The following is an 18,052-nucleotide window of genomic DNA, read 5'->3' as shown; positions in this document are numbered from 1 at the left end:
AAAAAAAAGAAAGAGCGAGAGATGGAAGAAAAAAGTCCAAACATAGCACTGAAACACTAGCTATCAAAGATTCAACCTTTCTATGAAAAAACAGAAATTGCCAAGCTGAGTTATGAAATAAAGCAAAAGAAAAAAACTGCCATGCCAGGAGAATGGTTTGAAAACAAGAATACCTGTGAAGGTTGATCACAGGGAGATGGAAAGACCTCAGAAGAGAAAAGCAAGCCCGGATGAAAAATGGGCTCAGCTGGAAGAGAATTCAGGGTAACCAGCTGTAGGACACCCGGTCCTGCCCGACAGGAAATATCACCAGCTCACTCTGTCATAACTTCGTTTTATTACGGGAGCATCTTCTCTCTGCACGCGCGGGCAGACGTGGATGTGGCGTGAAGCGTCACTGCCCAAAGTACCAAGAAGGCGTGCAGTCGATGGGCTCTTCCTCCCAGATGGTTTTCAGCCGCTGGGCCCAGGACGCCACCATGGCCTTCCTCTCTTCTTCGGAGGCAATCTCGGGAGCGAAACTGATCTGCGGGGCGAGGACTTTAAATCCACAGAAGTGCAACGCCCCGTGCTGCGGCCACAAGGAAAGCAGAGAGCTGATCAGAAGCGGCATCCCTTCCGTGTCATTCAGGTAGACAACGAAAGGGGGGAAAGGACCTGAAATAAGCCTTCAAAGAAGAAAAGAACAACTTCACTGCTACTTGGTAACCAAAGACAACTGAACTGCCCTATACCCTTACAATGCGGGCAAGTGAGGTGAGGAACTCCCGGCAGCTGGAAACTTCTGATCCTAATTGAGATTCATCTGTAATCTTCGCTTCTGACTCAGACAGTAAACCTTATGGTTTTGATCGATTAGGCAAATTATGGTACATTCATACAGTGGATTATTCTAGAACGATGTGACATTATTCTAGCTATGGTGTATATCCACGTGTAGTTGTTCAAGATGCGTCAAGGAAAAATAATAAGAAATCTGAAGCAGTATTTGTGGTATACCATTTATGTAAAAACATAAACATAATAACGCTAATAATAAAAAATACACATGTAAAAATATGTATGGGCCATAAGGAAATACATCAAATTATTGAAAGTAATTATTTTTAGGGGGGATTAAGAGGACTTTCTATTTTTATATTTTATACTCTCACTCTTTTTTCTTAATATGTATTTTTGAAAAATGAAAAGAATATATAAAGATTTTTCAAAAACCAGAAGAATTTAAGCTTGGCTCATGACCCTTAAGAGACTAGTTGACCTGTGGAGGAGGAAGTTCAGGCCTTTAAGTTATCACTTTCTCCCACAGAGCATCACAAAATGAATCACTATCTTTTCAAAGACAGCTCTTACTAGAAAATATCACTCTCCCCTCTCTGCACTCCTTGCCTTAAAACCCAGGGGTAAGTCAGGGGGCAAGAGGCCCACAGGTCACTGTCCGTATCTTTAAAGAAAGCTCACAAGCTGTTGAATATGTGATCTCCTACTGCTGGACAAATGTCCCTTTATAACATCCTGGAAGAATGGTTTGCCTCTAGGATTCTGGGTTTCCTGGGAGCTCGGAGCCAGGATGTAGCCGCCTGACCCAGAGCCTGCTCCCTCTGCCCCGACCCCCAGCTCGGTCCCTCAGCAAGGGGTGCCTCCCATGGGGACACCTCAGCCTGCCTGCATATGTGCTGTCCCCTGCTATCCCCTTCACGACAGTCCAGAGGTCCACAAAGGCAGCTGGGTATCCACCTGAGAGCAGGCCCAGAGTCCTGGGAACCCGGGGAGGGGTGTGGGCTCTGGGGATGGGGCACGACCCTGGCTCCATGGACCATCACCTGTGGGAGGTGGGAGGCTGTCTGGGCTGGTGGCCCTGCGGCCCCTCTTGCCAGGGTCTGAATGGGTTGACGCCTTCACAAAGCACCGCCCATCAGTGTAGACGGTGCCCCGGTGCTCCGCACACACTCACGGGGCAGATGGCAGCTAACCAAGTTCAGCTTAGCTTCCACCCAACAAAGTCAAAGGCTGTCATTATAATAAATATGTGTTTCCCTACTGGCCCACTTTTTCAGTGCTAAGTAAGGCATTTGAAAAGGCAAAATGTTTTAACTTCTTGTATTCAGGTGGAGTCAAAATGGTCTGGATTCCGGGCTTCCATCACATCTCTGACTCCTGGGGGGGTGGGCTGCAGGGGAAGTGGAGCGGGTAAGGGGTGCGGCAGGTACCTGGAGGGGCCACAGGAAGTATCGGAAATCCCCACTGACTCCGGTTTTCGTGTACATCTCAGCTGTGCTCCCCGTGGTTAATGAGAGGAGGGCCAATTTATTCTGCGGAGAAGAAAACAAATCCATGTGACTCCGGCAACAAGGTGCAGAAGGACCAGGAGGGACAGTATGAGGTCAGTCCCTCCAGGAATGGACAAATGATAACATTCTCCTCGAACACACCCAGCTACAGGCAGCAACCACAGCCGCTGGGGACAGGGGAGGGACCAGACCGAGTGAACACGGGGCTCTGCTGCACCCCGACTTCTGGCAGACAGCAGGGTGTGATGCCGGGTGTGGACAGGCGAGGCCCAGATGCTGACCGCCTGGGCTGCTGTGAGGGCCAACGAGGCAGCACGGCCCCTGGCCAGGACCACTCATGGAATGGCAGCATGACTTCATCCACGATGGACCTCGTGGCTCTACGGCTTCCTTACATACCCTTATTTTCTGAGGCTTTCAGAATTAAGACATTATTTATTTCGGTAAGGAGTGAACTTAGTAAGAAATTCACCACTACTGCACTGTGCACGCACTGGGTTCAATGCAATGCCTTCCCTGCCACACGCGTCATATTATCCTGTTTTTCAAGGAGGAACGTGAAGCTGTGAGGTGAAGAGGTGTGAGGTCCCGGCTCAGCTCTGCATAGCAGCGCAGACGCTCTCTCCCGAGCCGGAGCTCACACCGTGGGGTCCACTGCAGCCCTCCCACGACACCAATTCTGGGCCTTCCTTGGCCCCACCGTGCAGTTCGCGGTGGATGCATCTATATCCCTCACTAGACAAAAGCCCCATGACCTCAGAAATGACACTTTCCTTGCCCAAGTACAGCACACAGGGCTTTGCACACAGCTGGTGCTCAATCAGTGTTTGTTGATAAAAAAGCAAACTAGAAACAGGACTTGAGGAAACGCTCCCCACCAGTACACAGAGATCCGTATCCTGGGGTATGTACCTTGAGAAAACCGGCGTCGTAGAATCCTGGGATGTCAAAGGCAAAGCCCTGGCATAGGACCCTGTCCATCCAGCCCTTCAGGATAGCCGGCATGCCGAACCAGTACAGCGGGAACTGTGGACACAACACCAGGGAGAAATGGATGCTGCAGGCTGCCTGACATGGCAGGTTTGCTGATCTGGAAGGAATCTTCCAGATTCCTCTTCTTCTGTATTCCTCTTCCCAGGGGGCTGGGCAGGCGAGTATAACCAGAGGGCAGCACGACCGGCAGACTTTCTTCCTTTCGCTTGGGGGCATGCAGTGTGGACGGGGTGATGGTGGGCAGGGGGGCAGAGCTGACCATGGTCCTGGTTGCTGTTACAGGTGGCTCTGTGTCCCCTGACCAGGAAAGCCCCATCAGCTGGTCCTTGAGCAGATGGGGTGGTGCTAGGAAGTTCTGCTGGACACTAGCTCAGTGGCAGCAGTCCCTGGGACTGATCCAATCAAGGGGCACCAGAAAAAGGTATAGAAAAGAATCTGGCCCTTTCCAGTTGCTGCCCTCTGGAAGTCAGACTGAGTTAAGTTCTGAGAAGCTCTGGATTTTGACACAAACAAAAGCCTTATAACCTCAAATTCCACACACCAGCAATAAGATCTACTTGAAGTCCACCCTGGTCTCCAAAGAACCCCTACACTATATCCAGAATCATCATCAATGACAGGAGATGAGCAGATACCAAGGCGGAGAGAAACCCGTGTTTCATGTGCTTTTGCTATAAATCTAACACAGGACTTGGCATTGAAATTTAAGCTCCACGGCCCACTGCTGTGTGATGCTGACAAGTTACTTCACCTCCCTGTGCCTCCTTTTCCTCATCTGGCAACAGGGCTAGTACAAGTTACTAGGCCACAGCATCGTGGGGAGGATTCCATGACACGAAACAGTGCTTAGAACAGAGTAAATGCTCCATGAGTGATGGGGAGTAGTGATCACTACTAAGCAGTAGTGAGGAATGAAGTTCTTATTAATGTTGAATGAAAACCAGTACACTTACAATGCAGGCCCTCTGGGCAAAGCATCAGGAAAAGAGGAAAGGCAGAGGGAAAGGAGCTGCGAGATGGAGTAGCGAAAAAGAAAGATGAGTACAGAAAGGACAGGCCTTGGCTTGCTGTAGCTATCCAGGAGTACAGGAGCGGGGAGAAAGGAGAGACGGGCTCCACGTGGTCACCTGACCCCAGGGGACAGGAAAGAAGAATCAGAGAGCCCAATATGGTTCTGCCTGGACCATGGGCCCAGACTGCTGGGCCAGCTGTGATACAGCTTCACTGTCCCGGTGTGGCTACTATCCTGTGGGTGACAAAGCATGGGGCAAGCACACATGGTGGCACTGTGATCCAGCCACCTGGAATTAGGATGGAAGCACAATTCGCACTCTGATCAGATTAGCAACTCCAAGTTGCCTGGGAAAGAAAGGGAAGGGGCCAGGAGAGGGTGTCTAGAGATAGCTAGCCTGGGTGGGGCAGAAGAGGAGGGCTGAAGCATTCCCTTCTCCCATATGGGTCGGGTTATTTTACTAAGGGTTTGGGAACTTTGCCTTCTGGACATGTTGTTTCACCTGGAAACTGGTCGCATCCTCACCCCTCCCCCACACGCGGGGGTCTTGTTCTCTCACCCACTCCCTGCCTTTCCTCTGTGTTGGAAATAGAGACAACTGGGACCCATCAGATCCATCTTGGAGATTCCGGATCTAGAGCCCCCAGTCCGTGGTGTGCAGCGAGAGGACAGAGCCCGCATGTGGGGAGCATCAGAGGAGAATCAGAGGGAGAGGGCAGAAGGGTCCCTGAAGCCCAGCTAGCCTGTCCTTGGCTTCCACGAGACCCAAGGGATCAGGGCCCTGAAAATAAATTCCTTTTTTTTTAGTTGACTTGGATTTCTGTCAACCCAACAGCTCCCCCAAAGTTTACTTTGCTGCCAGGCTCACCGTTCCCTCTGTGGGTACACATGCCTGTCTAGCTGGGGAAGGGGTGTGTGTGGCCGGGATGAGTTAGAGACCACAGAAGCAGGATCCTGGCCCAGTTCTCTCTGCAGGGAATCCTAGCCTGTGAATGAGTGCACAGGTGGGCTGGTGAGGAAACCAGTGACAGGAAGAAAACAAAAGACGACTTTCCTCTTAATAATTGAGATATTTAGGGCAGGAGTTGCATTTGGACCAAATTACCTTGCGTCAACAAATCTGGTTTTCACGCAGCCTCTGCCTGTGTGGGGTGGGGAGCGGAAGGCAATGAAGGCAATTCCCCCTGCATGATGCAGATGCTTCTTAGAGCGCTGGGCTAAAGGGGAATTCCTTACTACTTACTTGGGAGTCAGGATTTTGAATGAATATTGGCTACACGGATCTCCTTACCTAGTTAGACATAAATAAGTGTGCAAATGTGCTAACAACATTAATACCATTTCTTAGAAGTGTGCGACTCAATATTTGGAAAGAGCTTGTATATAGAACGAATCTAATTTGTTATAGTAATTGGAGAAGAAACAAACCTGAAATATCACTAGATCAGCTTCCTGAACCTTTTTCTGTTCGTCAGTTATGTCACTGGCCAGACACCTCCTCTTAAAGGCTTCATATGCTTCCACCCCATAGTTGAAAAACTCAGGATTAGAGAGAGCACCTGGAGAAGAAAAGGCCAAATGTTCTCACTCTCATATGCGCACCCACAGCCCATCCTGGCCAATCCCACTGGCATCCCCGTTACCTGGACTCCCTAAAGTAAGTGGCCGGACATTCACTGAGACCCCACCAGGTGCTGGGTCCTGGGGGTCAGGCTACGGAAATAAAAAGAGAGGAAGCTACTGTTCTCACCTGGGACTCAAAGTCCAGTAAGAGTAGATGATAACCACATGATGAATATACAAGATAACACTCAAGCTAGCTCAGTCTAATGTTACTTTCAGAAAAGCCTCCCATCTTACAATAAAGATGCAGGTGGTCTAACCCAGTATAGTAGTGGGTGGCTCTGCTTGCTTGGGCTAGTGATGAGCTTTGTAAACCAGGCTTTGAAGAGGGGCGGGAGTTCACCAGGTTCCCTGGAGGGAAGAGACAGGACAGTCTGGGCATAAGACACAGAGATGGCAGGGTGTCCAGCAACTGGGCCTGTCCAGGAAAGGGCCACCAGGAGGCAACCTCCAAAGCAATGGGTGAAAGGCCGGGGGGCTGCAGTTGATGTGAGCAGAGAGATGGGCCGGGTCTTGTGAGCCTTCTCATGGAGCTTGAACTTCTCCTGCCTGTGGGGAGCCCTGTGGCGTAGGCGGGAAATACATGAATGCTCTGAAGTGGGTGCTCACGAGCTCAGTGTAGCTGCAGGGATGCAAGAGCCAGTCAGGTGGGGGAGGCACGGTTAGGCAGCAGCAGTGAGGCGGTGGGAGAAGGGAGCTCCGGGTAGAACTTACAGCACTGCCCACGGCAACCAAAATGAAAAAGAAGTTATTTTGATCTATGCTTTTAACTGGGATCTTGTCAACAAAAAGGATTCATCAAAGGCACTGATCAGCATCAATCACAGCTTACCATTCACTGAGGACGCCCTACCTATCAGGTGCTGTGCTCCACACACATTGCCCTTTCTATCTTTATAACAACTGGTAAGTGTAGGTCCCAGTCTACCAAAGAGGAAACTGAGAGTTTAGAGAGGCTGAGTGACTAGTTCCGTACCACAGAGGTCTTGGTGGCAGCAGAGGTGGGACGACCAGGCCAGGTGTGAACCACTCCACCACATGGGGTCTGGAGAGGAGCAGACACACCCCCAGCCATGTGGAGAGGAACCGAAAGGAAGACTGAATCCAAGCTCTTTAAATAGACTCATACTTTAGAAATAGGTCAATGTTCCTTGCTTCCTCTTTAATCTACCTGTATTTGATTTTCATCCAAAAAACACCTACTGAGTGTTTCCTGAGTATGAGGTTCTGTACTGACAGGAAAACCCAGAGGGTAACTGCTACAGGCAAGAGGTCGTGTTCTCTCAGGCAGGTTCCAGGTAGGGTTTTGGCTAGTCACCATGTGTGGAGCCTAGAGCAGGCCTGGGGTGGTTCTGATGATGGTGAACAGAGATGAAAAGAGGTACGTAGGGCAAATATATTCAGGTAAATTTCAAAAGTAAATATCAAAGTAAAGGTATCTAAGTATCATTGGAAAGTAAGAATATTTTTATAAGTGTGGGTATGGGGAGGCCTTCCTAAGCAAGGCAGAAAACCCAGAGCCATAAAACAAAGACTGGCACAGAGCTTGAAATAAAAGGTGGGAACAACATAGATATAAATCAGCAGGGGAACTGGTGAGTAAGTTATATCACATCCCATGGAGTGCTATGCAATCATTTAAAACTTAAGACTTCCCAAGATCTAAGTGAATAAAAAGCAAGTCCCATGACATGGCACCATTTACATCTGTACCCATAGAGTTTTGAAACCATAATTTACATGGGTATGTACCCTTGTTGATATTTAAAGTAAGATCCACAATGATCTACACCAAAAAGTTAAACTAATTTGTCTCCATGGACAGGGTCGGACTATGGAGTATATATGAAAAGGGGCTGCACTTCTTACCCTATATGTTCACCTTATTCACTGTATCTTAAAATATTTTTTATAATAAGCTTGTGTTACTTTATCCACTTAAAATCATAAGATTCTGTTTTCCCAGTCCCTACTCTGTTGTTCCTTAAGTGAAAATGAATGACTGATTTATTAAAATGGAAGAAAGACAAGAAGATACAGGATGTCAGCTATTACCATCAATATCAAATATTAAACCTTGGGATTATCACTAACACAATTATAAACAGAAAGAAGTTAAAGGCATTGAATACTGGAAAGGCTGAGGTGAAATCATCATTATTTGCAGATGATCTGATGGTATATCCGGAAAGCCCCAGAGAATGAGCTAAAAATCTACTACAAACAGTAAGAAAATTAGTCATGGCTGGGTACACACACACTCGCAGGCACACAAACAGGCACACAGAGATTACCCCTCTTCACGTAGAGAAACGAAAACCAATTCAAGTATTATGCAAGATCTGTATGAAGAGCTGCAGGGTTGTTCAGGAAGACGGGAGCAAATGAAAAGTCATACCTTCTCCTGGGTAGGATCAGTATAATGGAAGTTCATCTGTAAGTTTAATGGAATCTCAATAAAGAAATCATCAGATTACTTTCTGAATCTGGAAAGTTAATTTAAAAGATTTTATAGAAGAGTAAAGTAAAACTAGCTAGAAAAATAGAAAATAAGGCAAACATGGTGACCTAATTCTATCAGATACTCTATCACTTTCCAAAATAATTAAAGCCATGCTGTACTAAATCCACAAAGACAGGAAAAAAAAAAAAACCAACAGAATACAAAGTGTAGAAGAGAATCAAAGGTACATGAGAAGTAAAATCACAGTGAAGGTGGCATTTTAAATTAGGGTTGGATCATGCAATAAATGATTATGAGACAACCAGTGCGTTCTTAGAAAAAATACTGGACCCATACCAAAATAAATTTTAAGTAGATAAAATATTTTTTTAAGTGAAATATGTCAAACACTAGACAAGACTATAAAATTAAAAAAAAATCTTAGAGTTTATATAAGCATGACACAAGATCTAGAAGTCATGGAAGAAAAAGACTGATCAAAAGCCAAGTAGGTAAATAAAATCCTGCATGGAAAAAAAAACCAACATAAACAAAGTCAAAACAAAATACATATTAAGTAAAAACTGTTTACAATTCATATCCCACATAAGAAACTAATTTTTTAATATATAAAGAGCTCTTTAAAACCAATAAGAGACATAAGAGAAAAATGAGTAAGGAATATAAAATATTTAAATTTTGTTAATATAAACATTTATAAATATACAATACTAATATAAAGCTAAAAGTATCTCACTTTTCAAAAAGAGTATTTTAGAAAATGCAGTCATGTTGTAAAAAAAAAAAAAATCCAGTCAAGAAATGGGCAGAAGACATGACCAGACATTCATCCATAGAAGACATACAAATGGCCAACACAAACATGAAAAAATGCTCCACATCACTCAGCATCAGGGAAATACAAATCAAAACCACAATGAGAGACCACTTCGTACCAGTCAGAATGGCTAAAATTAACAAGACAGCAAACAACAAGTGCTGGAGAGGATGTGGAGAAAGGGGAACCCTCTTACACTGTTGGTGGGAATGCAAGCTGGTGCAGCCACTTTGGAAAACAGTATACAGGTTTCTCAAAAAGTTAAAAATAGAGCTACCCTAAGGCTCAGCAACTGCACTACTAGATATCTTTCCAGAGGATACAAACACAGTGATTTGGAGGGGCACCTGCACCCCAATGTATACAACAGCAATGTCCACGATAGCCAAACTATGGAAAGAGCTGAGATGTTCATTGACAGAGGATTGGATAAAGATGTGGTCCGTATATACAATGGAATACCACTCAGCCATCAAAAAGAAATCTTGCCATTTGCAAGATGATGAATGGAACTAGATAATGAATGGAACTAGAGAATATTATGCTAAGGGAAAGAAGTCAGTCAGAGAAAGAAAAATACCATATGATTTCCCTCATATGTGGAATTTAAGAGACAAAACAGATGAACACAGGGGAAGGGAAGGAAAAATTAAATAAGATGAAAATAGAGAGGGAGATAAACTACAAGAGACTCTCAACTATAGAAAACAAACTGAGGGTTGCTGGAGGGGAGGTGGGTAGGGGGATGGGGTAACTGGGTGATGGACATGAAGGAGGGCACTTGGTGTAATGAGCACGGGGCGTTAGATGCAACTGATGAATCACTAAACGCTACCTCTGAAACTAATAATAATAATTTAAAAAATACTAGGAAAAAACCCCCAAAACCCCCTCATGCTGTATACCTTAAATATATACAACCTTTGTCAACTGTGTCTCAGTGCAGCTGCGAAAAAGAGAAAATGCTTCTTACATAAACACAGGCAGTAAAGCTTACTTACAATGAGAGAAAGGCAAATCAGAACTATACTGGGAGGCCATTCTTCACCTGACAGACTGGAATTTATCAAAATTGGTCATGCAGAGGAAATGAGCACTTGCAAACATGTTGGTGTGACTGTAAACTGGTCCATTTACCATCTGATATTATCTACGAAAATCAAGACTGCACCTTCCCTCTGACCAGCAATTCTACCTCTAGATACACCTGGATATGTAGAAAAACACACATGGCCGTAGGTCTGTGTGTAACAGGAAAAGATCAGGAATGATCTGAAATGCCCGGGCAGTCGGGGCTACTTGAACTATGACACCTCCACACAGTGAATACTCTGGGCAGTAAAAACACATGCAATGTGCAACACCTGTAATATATGCTACCGTTTTGAAACAAAGTGGAGAGAAAATGGAGACTATCCCTGTAAATGTGTTGCATAGCACAGATAACTCTGGAGGGACACAGAGACGAGTGAGCGCCCTGGTAGGACAGGGATGGGAAAAAGATCTGCCATGTAGACTCTCCCGACTTGAGAACTGGGTACCGTGCAGTGGTTAGTTTTGTCAAAATATTTTTTCCATTAAAAAATTAGAAAAAACAAAGTTAAACAGGGGTGCCAGGGTGGCTCAGTCGGTTAAGCATCTGCCTTCAGCTCAGGTCACTGGGATTGAGCCCTGCATCGGGCTCCCTGCTCAGCAGGGAGTCTGCTTTTCTCTCTGCCCTTCACCCCGCTCATGCTCTGTCTCTCTCTCAAATAAATAAATAAATAAATAAATAAATAAATAAAATCTCACCCCAAAATTCAAACAACAAACACCATTCAGCCCATGACTCACCGATGACATCCTTCCTGGTGGCCCGTGGCTCGAAGTCCATGGCGTACAGATCGGAGACGGTGATGGTGCAGCCCTGCTTGCTGAGTTCCTCCACTGCCACTTTCTTCAAGGACCCATTTAAAGACCTGGGTTCTTGGTGGGCATAGACAATGAGCACTTTCTTGCCTGTATTGGAAAAGAAATGATTTCTCCTGAAGAACAATTCCTCTTGGTCAAAATTCCAAGAAGACTAAGATAACAACAAAACGTGTAGTTGGATCACAGGTTCAAGTTAGGAAATACCAACCTTTGTCACATGTAACAGTTTTAATGTAATGAACAGTTTTAAAAGTCCAGTTATAACCTAGCTCGTGGCTGCCTAAGTTTACTAATGCACAGATATAAAATGGGTCAAATTAGGATTCCTCAAAAATAACATCATGAATTTCTTGAAAGGCCCAAGCTATAGCAGTTATCTTCTATCAGAGGTTTCTGTCCTGTTGACGAACACCAAAAGTGAAAGTTACCGTGACGAATTTCTCCAGCTAACCCTACTTTGGCAGGCATCGGCTTCGGACAGCTCTGTCTCCTTCTCCTTCAGGCCCACAGAAATGGGACAAGTAAACCAGGCAGGGAAAATCAGACCCCTAACCCCAGAGGGAGGCAGGGTCTAGACGGAGCCCGTTTTGAGTGACAAGGCTGATGTAAAGGCTCTATGAAGAGTCTTAGCTTTACTGGTCCTGCCTGTGTCATTAACACCAACAGCCTCTGAAGCAACATCTCCCTCATTCAGAAGATTCTGGGAGGTCATGTGCTGATTTATTCTGGGAGGCGGCTTTGGTCATCTGCTTAAATTTGCCCTCGGTAATGTCAAAGACTGAAATGTTTGAACTCTAGATTTAAATTTTTCGTTTTAGGCCCCTAAGGAAGAAATACCAATGTTAGTTTGAAGCAGTTTCGGGCACTCAACTGGGTGTAAAGGTTGGATTCAAGGGCTTAGGTTAATGGTTAACATTTTTATTTTAACTTCTCAGACTCACTGGTAACACAGGAACTCTACCAATGGATACAAATGAAACATCCACATCAGTGGTTCTCAGGTGGGGGCGGTATCCCCTCCTAGGGGGACAGCTCACAATGTCTGGAGACACTCTGAGTTGTCACCGCTAGGGAGAGTGCAGCTGGCATCTGGTGGATAGATACCGGAAGAGCTGCTAGACATCCTACAATGGACGGGACACACCACACCAAAGGGTCACTGGCCCAGGATGTCAGTAATGCTCAGGGTCAGAAGCCCGAGTCTACACCAGACTGTGTCAAGTAAAGTGGGTCCTTACATTCTAAAATGAAGAATTTTTGACAGAGAAAGAGAAAGCACAATTAGGGGGAGCAGCAGGCAGAGGGAGAGGGAGAAGCAGGCTTTCCGTTGAGCAGGGAGCCCAATATGGGGCTTGATCCCAGGACCCTGGGATCATGACCTGACCCGAAGGCAGATGCTTAACCGACTGAGCCACCCTAGTGTCCCCTTGAAATTAAGAATTTTTATGCCATATTGTTGAGAGGAAAAATAAGCTGCAGAATGGCGTGTGTGTGTGTGTGTGTGTGTGCACGTGTGTGTGTATGCACGTGTGTGTGTGTGCTGAGCAGGGACAAGAATAAAAATTGAGTCATGCTGGATTTTAAACCGTGGTTACTCCTGAGGTTCATTCACTCAGTATAAGTATTTATGAGCACTACCATAGCCTGGGTATCATTCCAGAGACTAGAGGCAGAGCAAAAACAAGATAAGCATGGCTCTCATTTTTGAGGAACTTATAGTCTGGTGGGGTTTGAAATGCACAATAAAACAAGAAAATACAAAACAAGATAATTCCAAATAGTGATTCATGTTAGAAACAAAACATTTCAGCGTTGTTTGGGTTTTTATAACATATTTAATTTCTAATTAAAGTTGTTTTTTTTTCTTAAGAGAAGCTTATCTCCCCCATAGGTTACAGTCACCTGCCATGTTCTAAGATGATGAATTCTTCCACTCTGACTACTACCAAAGGGAGTGTCTGCTGTTAATCCTGGGCACGGAAGGATTCAGAGGGCAAGCTGCGGGGGTTCAGCTGCGGTAGTTCGCTCTGCTCAGCAACACCAACAATCTGGAAGAGAACACAAACACGTGAGGGAAGGGGACAGATGTGGTGAGGTCAGTGTACCAACGGCAGGCCTTAGGAAGGACATGCAGATGTGTCTGAAAAAAGCTTTCTCAAGAGGGGCAAGGAACCACTTGGAGATTTCAGCTTCGGAAGACAAATCATGCAGGGTGCCAAAACCAAGGCTTTTTTTTTTTTTTTTTTTTTTGAGGACTTGGAACCTTCCATGAAGGTAGTCAAAACAAAGAGGTCCTAGAAAATGAGATATGATAAGAAGCAGGAGACATGTTTCTGTGTCCTTCCTCCCTCTCCCACATTTCCACGTCCCTACCCACCAGTAATCAACACAGCGGAACAGACGAAGGTCAGGGGTGTTGGTCAGAAATTCAGTTACCATGTCTACTGCGGTCTGTAAAGTCCCAGCAAGGCTGAGAGGAGCAAGACAGACAAGACAGACAAGACAGATATATGGTGGCCTGCATGTAATAAGGCTCTGGAAAAATATTAGTTCTCCCGAGAAGGCCTCAAAGGCACAAGAGAAGCCTGAATCCTTACTCCTGGCTAGCCAGCTCTTAAATAATTGGCTTCATTCTGGGAAAGACAAGACCCCTCCAACAAACCTGCTCCCTCTGCCAGAAGAAACAGCCCACACAGAGCCTGTGGCTCAGGGTCAGTGTGGAGATGCTGTGGGATGCATGTTGTATCAAATGACAATTTTTTAAAAAGATTTTATTTATTTATTTGATACAAAGAGAGAGAATACAAGCAGGCAGAGCAGCAAGCAGAGGGAGAGGGAGAAGCAGACTCCCCATGGAGCAGGGAGCCCTATGTGGGGCTCGATCCCAGGACCTTGGCATCATGACCTGAGCCAAAGGCAGCTGCTTGACCAGCTGAGCCACCCAGGCGCCCCATCAAATGACAATCTGAACATATCAGTGCATCTTTACCGGGTAACAAGAACAGAGAGACAGAAATCAGGCTTATCCATGGTCACGACTAGAATCTGGAGCAGGGCCTGAATTAGCCTCTTCCTGGGCCCTCCACACCTCCAGCTGTCCGGGAGCCCTGGGTCAAGGGCTGAGGTATGCAGAATGCTGCCAAGAAGTGAGGGTGGGTTGCAGGGGAATGGGCTCTGGCCCAGGTTGGGCATCCCAGGGACAGAAAGAAAAAGAGATTTAGGTAATAGTGGCCGGAACTGAGTCAAGGGCAGGCAGGATGCTTAACTGGAGCAGGGCAAAGAGCTCTGGTCAGACAGAGGGTGGGAACGCCAACACCATCATACCTCAAAGGTGAGTTTAAATCCTGCCCGTTTGCTCAAGTTGACTACTGACTGAACAGCTGGGAATCTGCGTCTTCGGCTACCCAGCATCCCCTCCTGTTTTTCACCAACAGTCCCTGAATTTATTCAGGTGTCAGTGTGTCCAGCTAATCCCTCCATTTCCCAGTCTTCCACTCAGGGGTGGCCAAAGAAGTGAAGCAGAAGCCATTACATGTGGCTCCTAGGACATATCCTTAAAAGGGCTGACCCGGGGGGGACGAAGAGGGTGGGGGCACCATTTCAGCCCCTGCCACTGGCCCTCCTCTGAGCCGCACTGTGGAATGACAGCTAGGGCTCTGTCATTAATTTGTTGTCATGGGAGTAGACACTCTGGACTAAGGATGGCAGTGCAGAGATACGAAAGGAACCTGGATTCCTGATGCTTCCTTGGGGCTGTGAGACGGTTCTGAATTGCAACCTTCAGACTTCTTCATATGGGAGAGCAAACGTGGAATCGTGATTAAGCTGCCTGGAGTTGACTGTCCATCAACAGCAGTGAATGGAAGACAATTTCAATCTAGGCATTCGTTCAGCAGGGTCACCGACTCATAGGAGGACTCTGGCCAAGTACTGCGCCCGGTCGGGGAGGCCATGGCAGTGAACAAGACAGGCAAGAATGGAACTTTATACTCTCAGCTGGGCAGACAAAACCAGCAGGCAAAGAAGGTAACTATAATATTCAAGATAGTGGTAAGTACTAATAAAAATGCTAAGTAACAGCGATAGTGATAAGAAAACAAAGTCCTTTTGTGACTAAAATGGCATGGGGTACATTTGCTATTTTAGATAGGAGCTCCAGGAAAGTATCTCTGGGAATAAGGATGTGAATGATGTTACGGACCCAGTCATGCAAATATCAGAGGTTTAGGCAGAGGGAATGGCAAGAAAGAGGCCTGAGGTAGGAACTGGCCTGGAGTGTTCAAGAAAGCCTGTTTGACTGGCCTGCGGCTTAAAAAAAAAAAAAAAAAAAAAAAAAAAAAAAAAAAAAAGTTGGATGGTGGGAGATGTGGTCAGAGAGGTGAAGTGGGGTCTGTAGGCTGGGGAAAGGATCTTACTCAGCCTAACAGAGAGCTACCGGAGCATCTTAATAAGCAGGAAAATGGTAGGATCTGATTACTTTTTTTTTTTTTTTTAAGATTTTATTTGATAGAGACAGATCACAAGTAGGCAGAGAGGCAGGCAGAGACAGAGGGGGAAGCAGGCTCGCCGCTGAGCAGAGAGCCCGATGCAGGGCTCCATCCCAGGACCCTGAGATCATGACCTGAGTCGAAGGCAGAGGCTCAACCCACTGAACCACCCAGGCGCCCGGATCTGATTACTTTTTAAAAGGTTATCAGTGTCACTGCCGGCTTTGGGAACACCTTATCCTGAGATTCTATTTTGGTTTGGATAAAATGCTTTAATTTTAATGCCCATGACAAGGCATGGATTCTTTTGCATCCCCAGGCCTCACCATTCACTGCTGTTTTGCTTGGCCCAGTTTCCATATTTACATGACACACCTGGCCGCCTGAGTCATTTGAGTTCATGACTCCCCATCTTGTCCATTCTTCTATTTGTAGAGGGTAAGACACAGACCCAGGAAGTAAACGATTTGTCCAAAATCAGAGAAGAGACTCCAAGCCAGGCTCCTTACTAGCTGTCCAGTGCTCTTCACCTCTCTCCCCACTCACCTTCCTTAACACCCTCCTGCACAGAGGCAGTTTCCTTTGTTAGGAAGAAGGCACTTACCCAGCTCAATAAGAAAAAGGAACCATGTGGTGTGTGAAAGTTAATAAAGGGAAATATCATTTGAAGTGGAGTCAGGACACCCCGTAGGGGGACCTCTCACCCATACACTTCCCCTCACAGCTAACCTTACATTCCTGAACAGGAAGACGTTCATTTTACAGCTCCAGTGGGAGGAAGAAAGATTTTTTTTTTCTCCTTGCCCAGCAACAGTTCAGTTAGTAAGAAACTGCCACAACTCAGCCCACCAGAAAGGATCACCACCCGGAACTCTTCCCTTCCTCCAAGAGGCTCAACAGACCTTTGTTCAAAGCAGTTCTTCCCAAATTCCTCTGTTCCTCTCCTTTGTTCTCCAGACTGACCTATGGTTTGCCATAGCCTGCAGGTCCCCCATTGTATTCCTCTGCAATTCCTGAATACACTCATTTTGCTAGTAAAATAACTGTTTTTTTTTGTTTTGTTTTTGTTATTTTGGTCAACAGGTTATTAAACTATATATACCATACCAAATGGGCTCTGATATTTTTATGCATATTATTTCATCTTAATCCACAGAGTACCCAGAAACTATAATATTTTCATTAGATTTCTGTGAAAATTAATAAAAGGAAGGGTCATTTAGAGTGGAGTCGGGGGCCAGCAGGAGTATCCCTCGCACGTTACCGCTTAGTCAACCGCAGATCCAAGCAGAAGAGACAGACGCACTTTGCAGAGAGATACTACCTAAGTGTTCCAGCAGGAAGTAGAAAGGTTTCCTCTTGGCCCACCAACAGTCCAGCCAATGGGAGGCGGTCGTACTCAGCCAATGAGAAGCCAGTATACTTGAAACTCTGGCGTTGCTCCACTGGACTTTCTGGTTCTAACAGCCTTCCCGAACTCCCCTCTCCCAGCATTGCTCCTGTTCCTTCTGGGAACTTGCCTATGGCTTTACCTGAGCTTGCTTGCTCCAGATGGCAAATCTCCGCTGTTTCCAAATAACCCTTTTTTTTTTTTTTTTGGCTGGTAAAATAACTGTCACTTTTATTTTTAAGGTTAAGAGGTTCTTTTAAGTATCAAGTATTTTTAAGGTTAAGATAACATCTCAACATGTATGCATGCCCAAATGTGCCCATTTCTCTTACTGGGCACCCAAGTTATTCCTGTTTCCCCCTCGCAACTATAAACGGCACTGCTAGCCGATGTCTCCTTTAATACATATTCCTTTTCATTCCTTTAGCTAATATTCTCAGAAAGACAAAAGGCTGAAGACTATTTTTCTAGGATCTGCTACAGACAGCCACGAGGCAAAGCAGAGGCGGCTCCCTGCGGCCAGCGTAGCCCTGGCCGGTGCTCCGCGGGCCTAAATGATGGCACGCCCTGTCCACACCGACCCTGGGCTGCCCTGTTCCATTTTAAACACGAGGGTAATCACACCACGTACCTCCTGGGGCAGAGGGCCCCTTAGAGGAGACGATTCTGCGAAACACTCACAACCGGACCTAGCACGCGGTAAGAGCTAAGTACAATGCCAGGGTCCAAGGGTGAATGGCCCGCGGAGCGGACCGCAGCGTCCCGGAAAGTGTCCCCCCCAACCCCGCGCCAACGCCCCGCACCCTGGCGAGGGAAGACCCTCACCTTGAGGGCAGCGCAGGCCCCGGAGAAGCAGCTGCAGGTCTCAGACCTCCGCCTTCAGAAGCGAAGCTCCTGCCCTCCGAGCTAGCTTCCAACCCCCCGGGGCCCCGCACTCTCACAAGTCCGCTGGGCGACGAGCTGCGGCTGCGCTCTGCGCTGCCAGGCCGCGCGCACTGGCGCGGCCCTGCGAGTCCTCAGAGCCCCGGCACTCCCTCATCCCAGCGCCGCCTCCTGGCACCGCC

The 18,052-nt window shown here is 46.5% G+C and overlaps 1 protein-coding gene across 1 annotated transcript; it reads right to left on the bottom strand.

Annotated features, from left to right (window-relative positions):
* Positions 1-314: 314 nt before the first annotated feature.
* On the bottom strand, positions 315-18,046 carry NQO2 (N-ribosyldihydronicotinamide:quinone dehydrogenase 2). The gene is made up of 7 exons (XM_080805489.1): positions 17,814-18,046; positions 13,014-13,159; positions 11,034-11,198; positions 5,725-5,855; positions 3,204-3,317; positions 2,211-2,312; positions 315-571 (listed from the first exon to the last, which is right to left on the bottom strand). Exons 2-7 carry the CDS (start codon positions 13,018-13,020, stop codon positions 395-397), a joined length of 696 nt encoding a protein of 231 aa, XP_080661615.1. The 5' UTR covers positions 13,021-13,159; positions 17,814-18,046; the 3' UTR covers positions 315-394.
* Between the last annotated feature and the right edge of the window lie 6 nt (positions 18,047-18,052).

This window comes from Martes martes (assembly GCF_963455335.1).
Source record: "Martes martes genome assembly, chromosome: 6".
In the NCBI taxonomy this organism is placed as follows: Eukaryota; Metazoa; Chordata; class Mammalia; order Carnivora; family Mustelidae; genus Martes; species Martes martes.
Note: the sequence above shows the minus strand (reverse complement) of the source record. Positions and strands in the feature narration are given on the sequence as shown.

Excerpts from the sequence above, each read along its gene's own strand:
- NQO2 (XM_080805489.1), bottom strand. Across the intron at positions 3,318-5,724 it reads CTGATCTAGTGATATTTCAG|TTCCCGCTGTACTGGTTCGG; the intron begins GTTTGTTTCTTC and ends TTGTGTCCACAG. Across the intron at positions 2,313-3,203 it reads ACGACGCCGGTTTTCTCAAG|AATAAATTGGCCCTCCTCTC; the intron begins GTACATACCCCA and ends TCTTCTCCGCAG.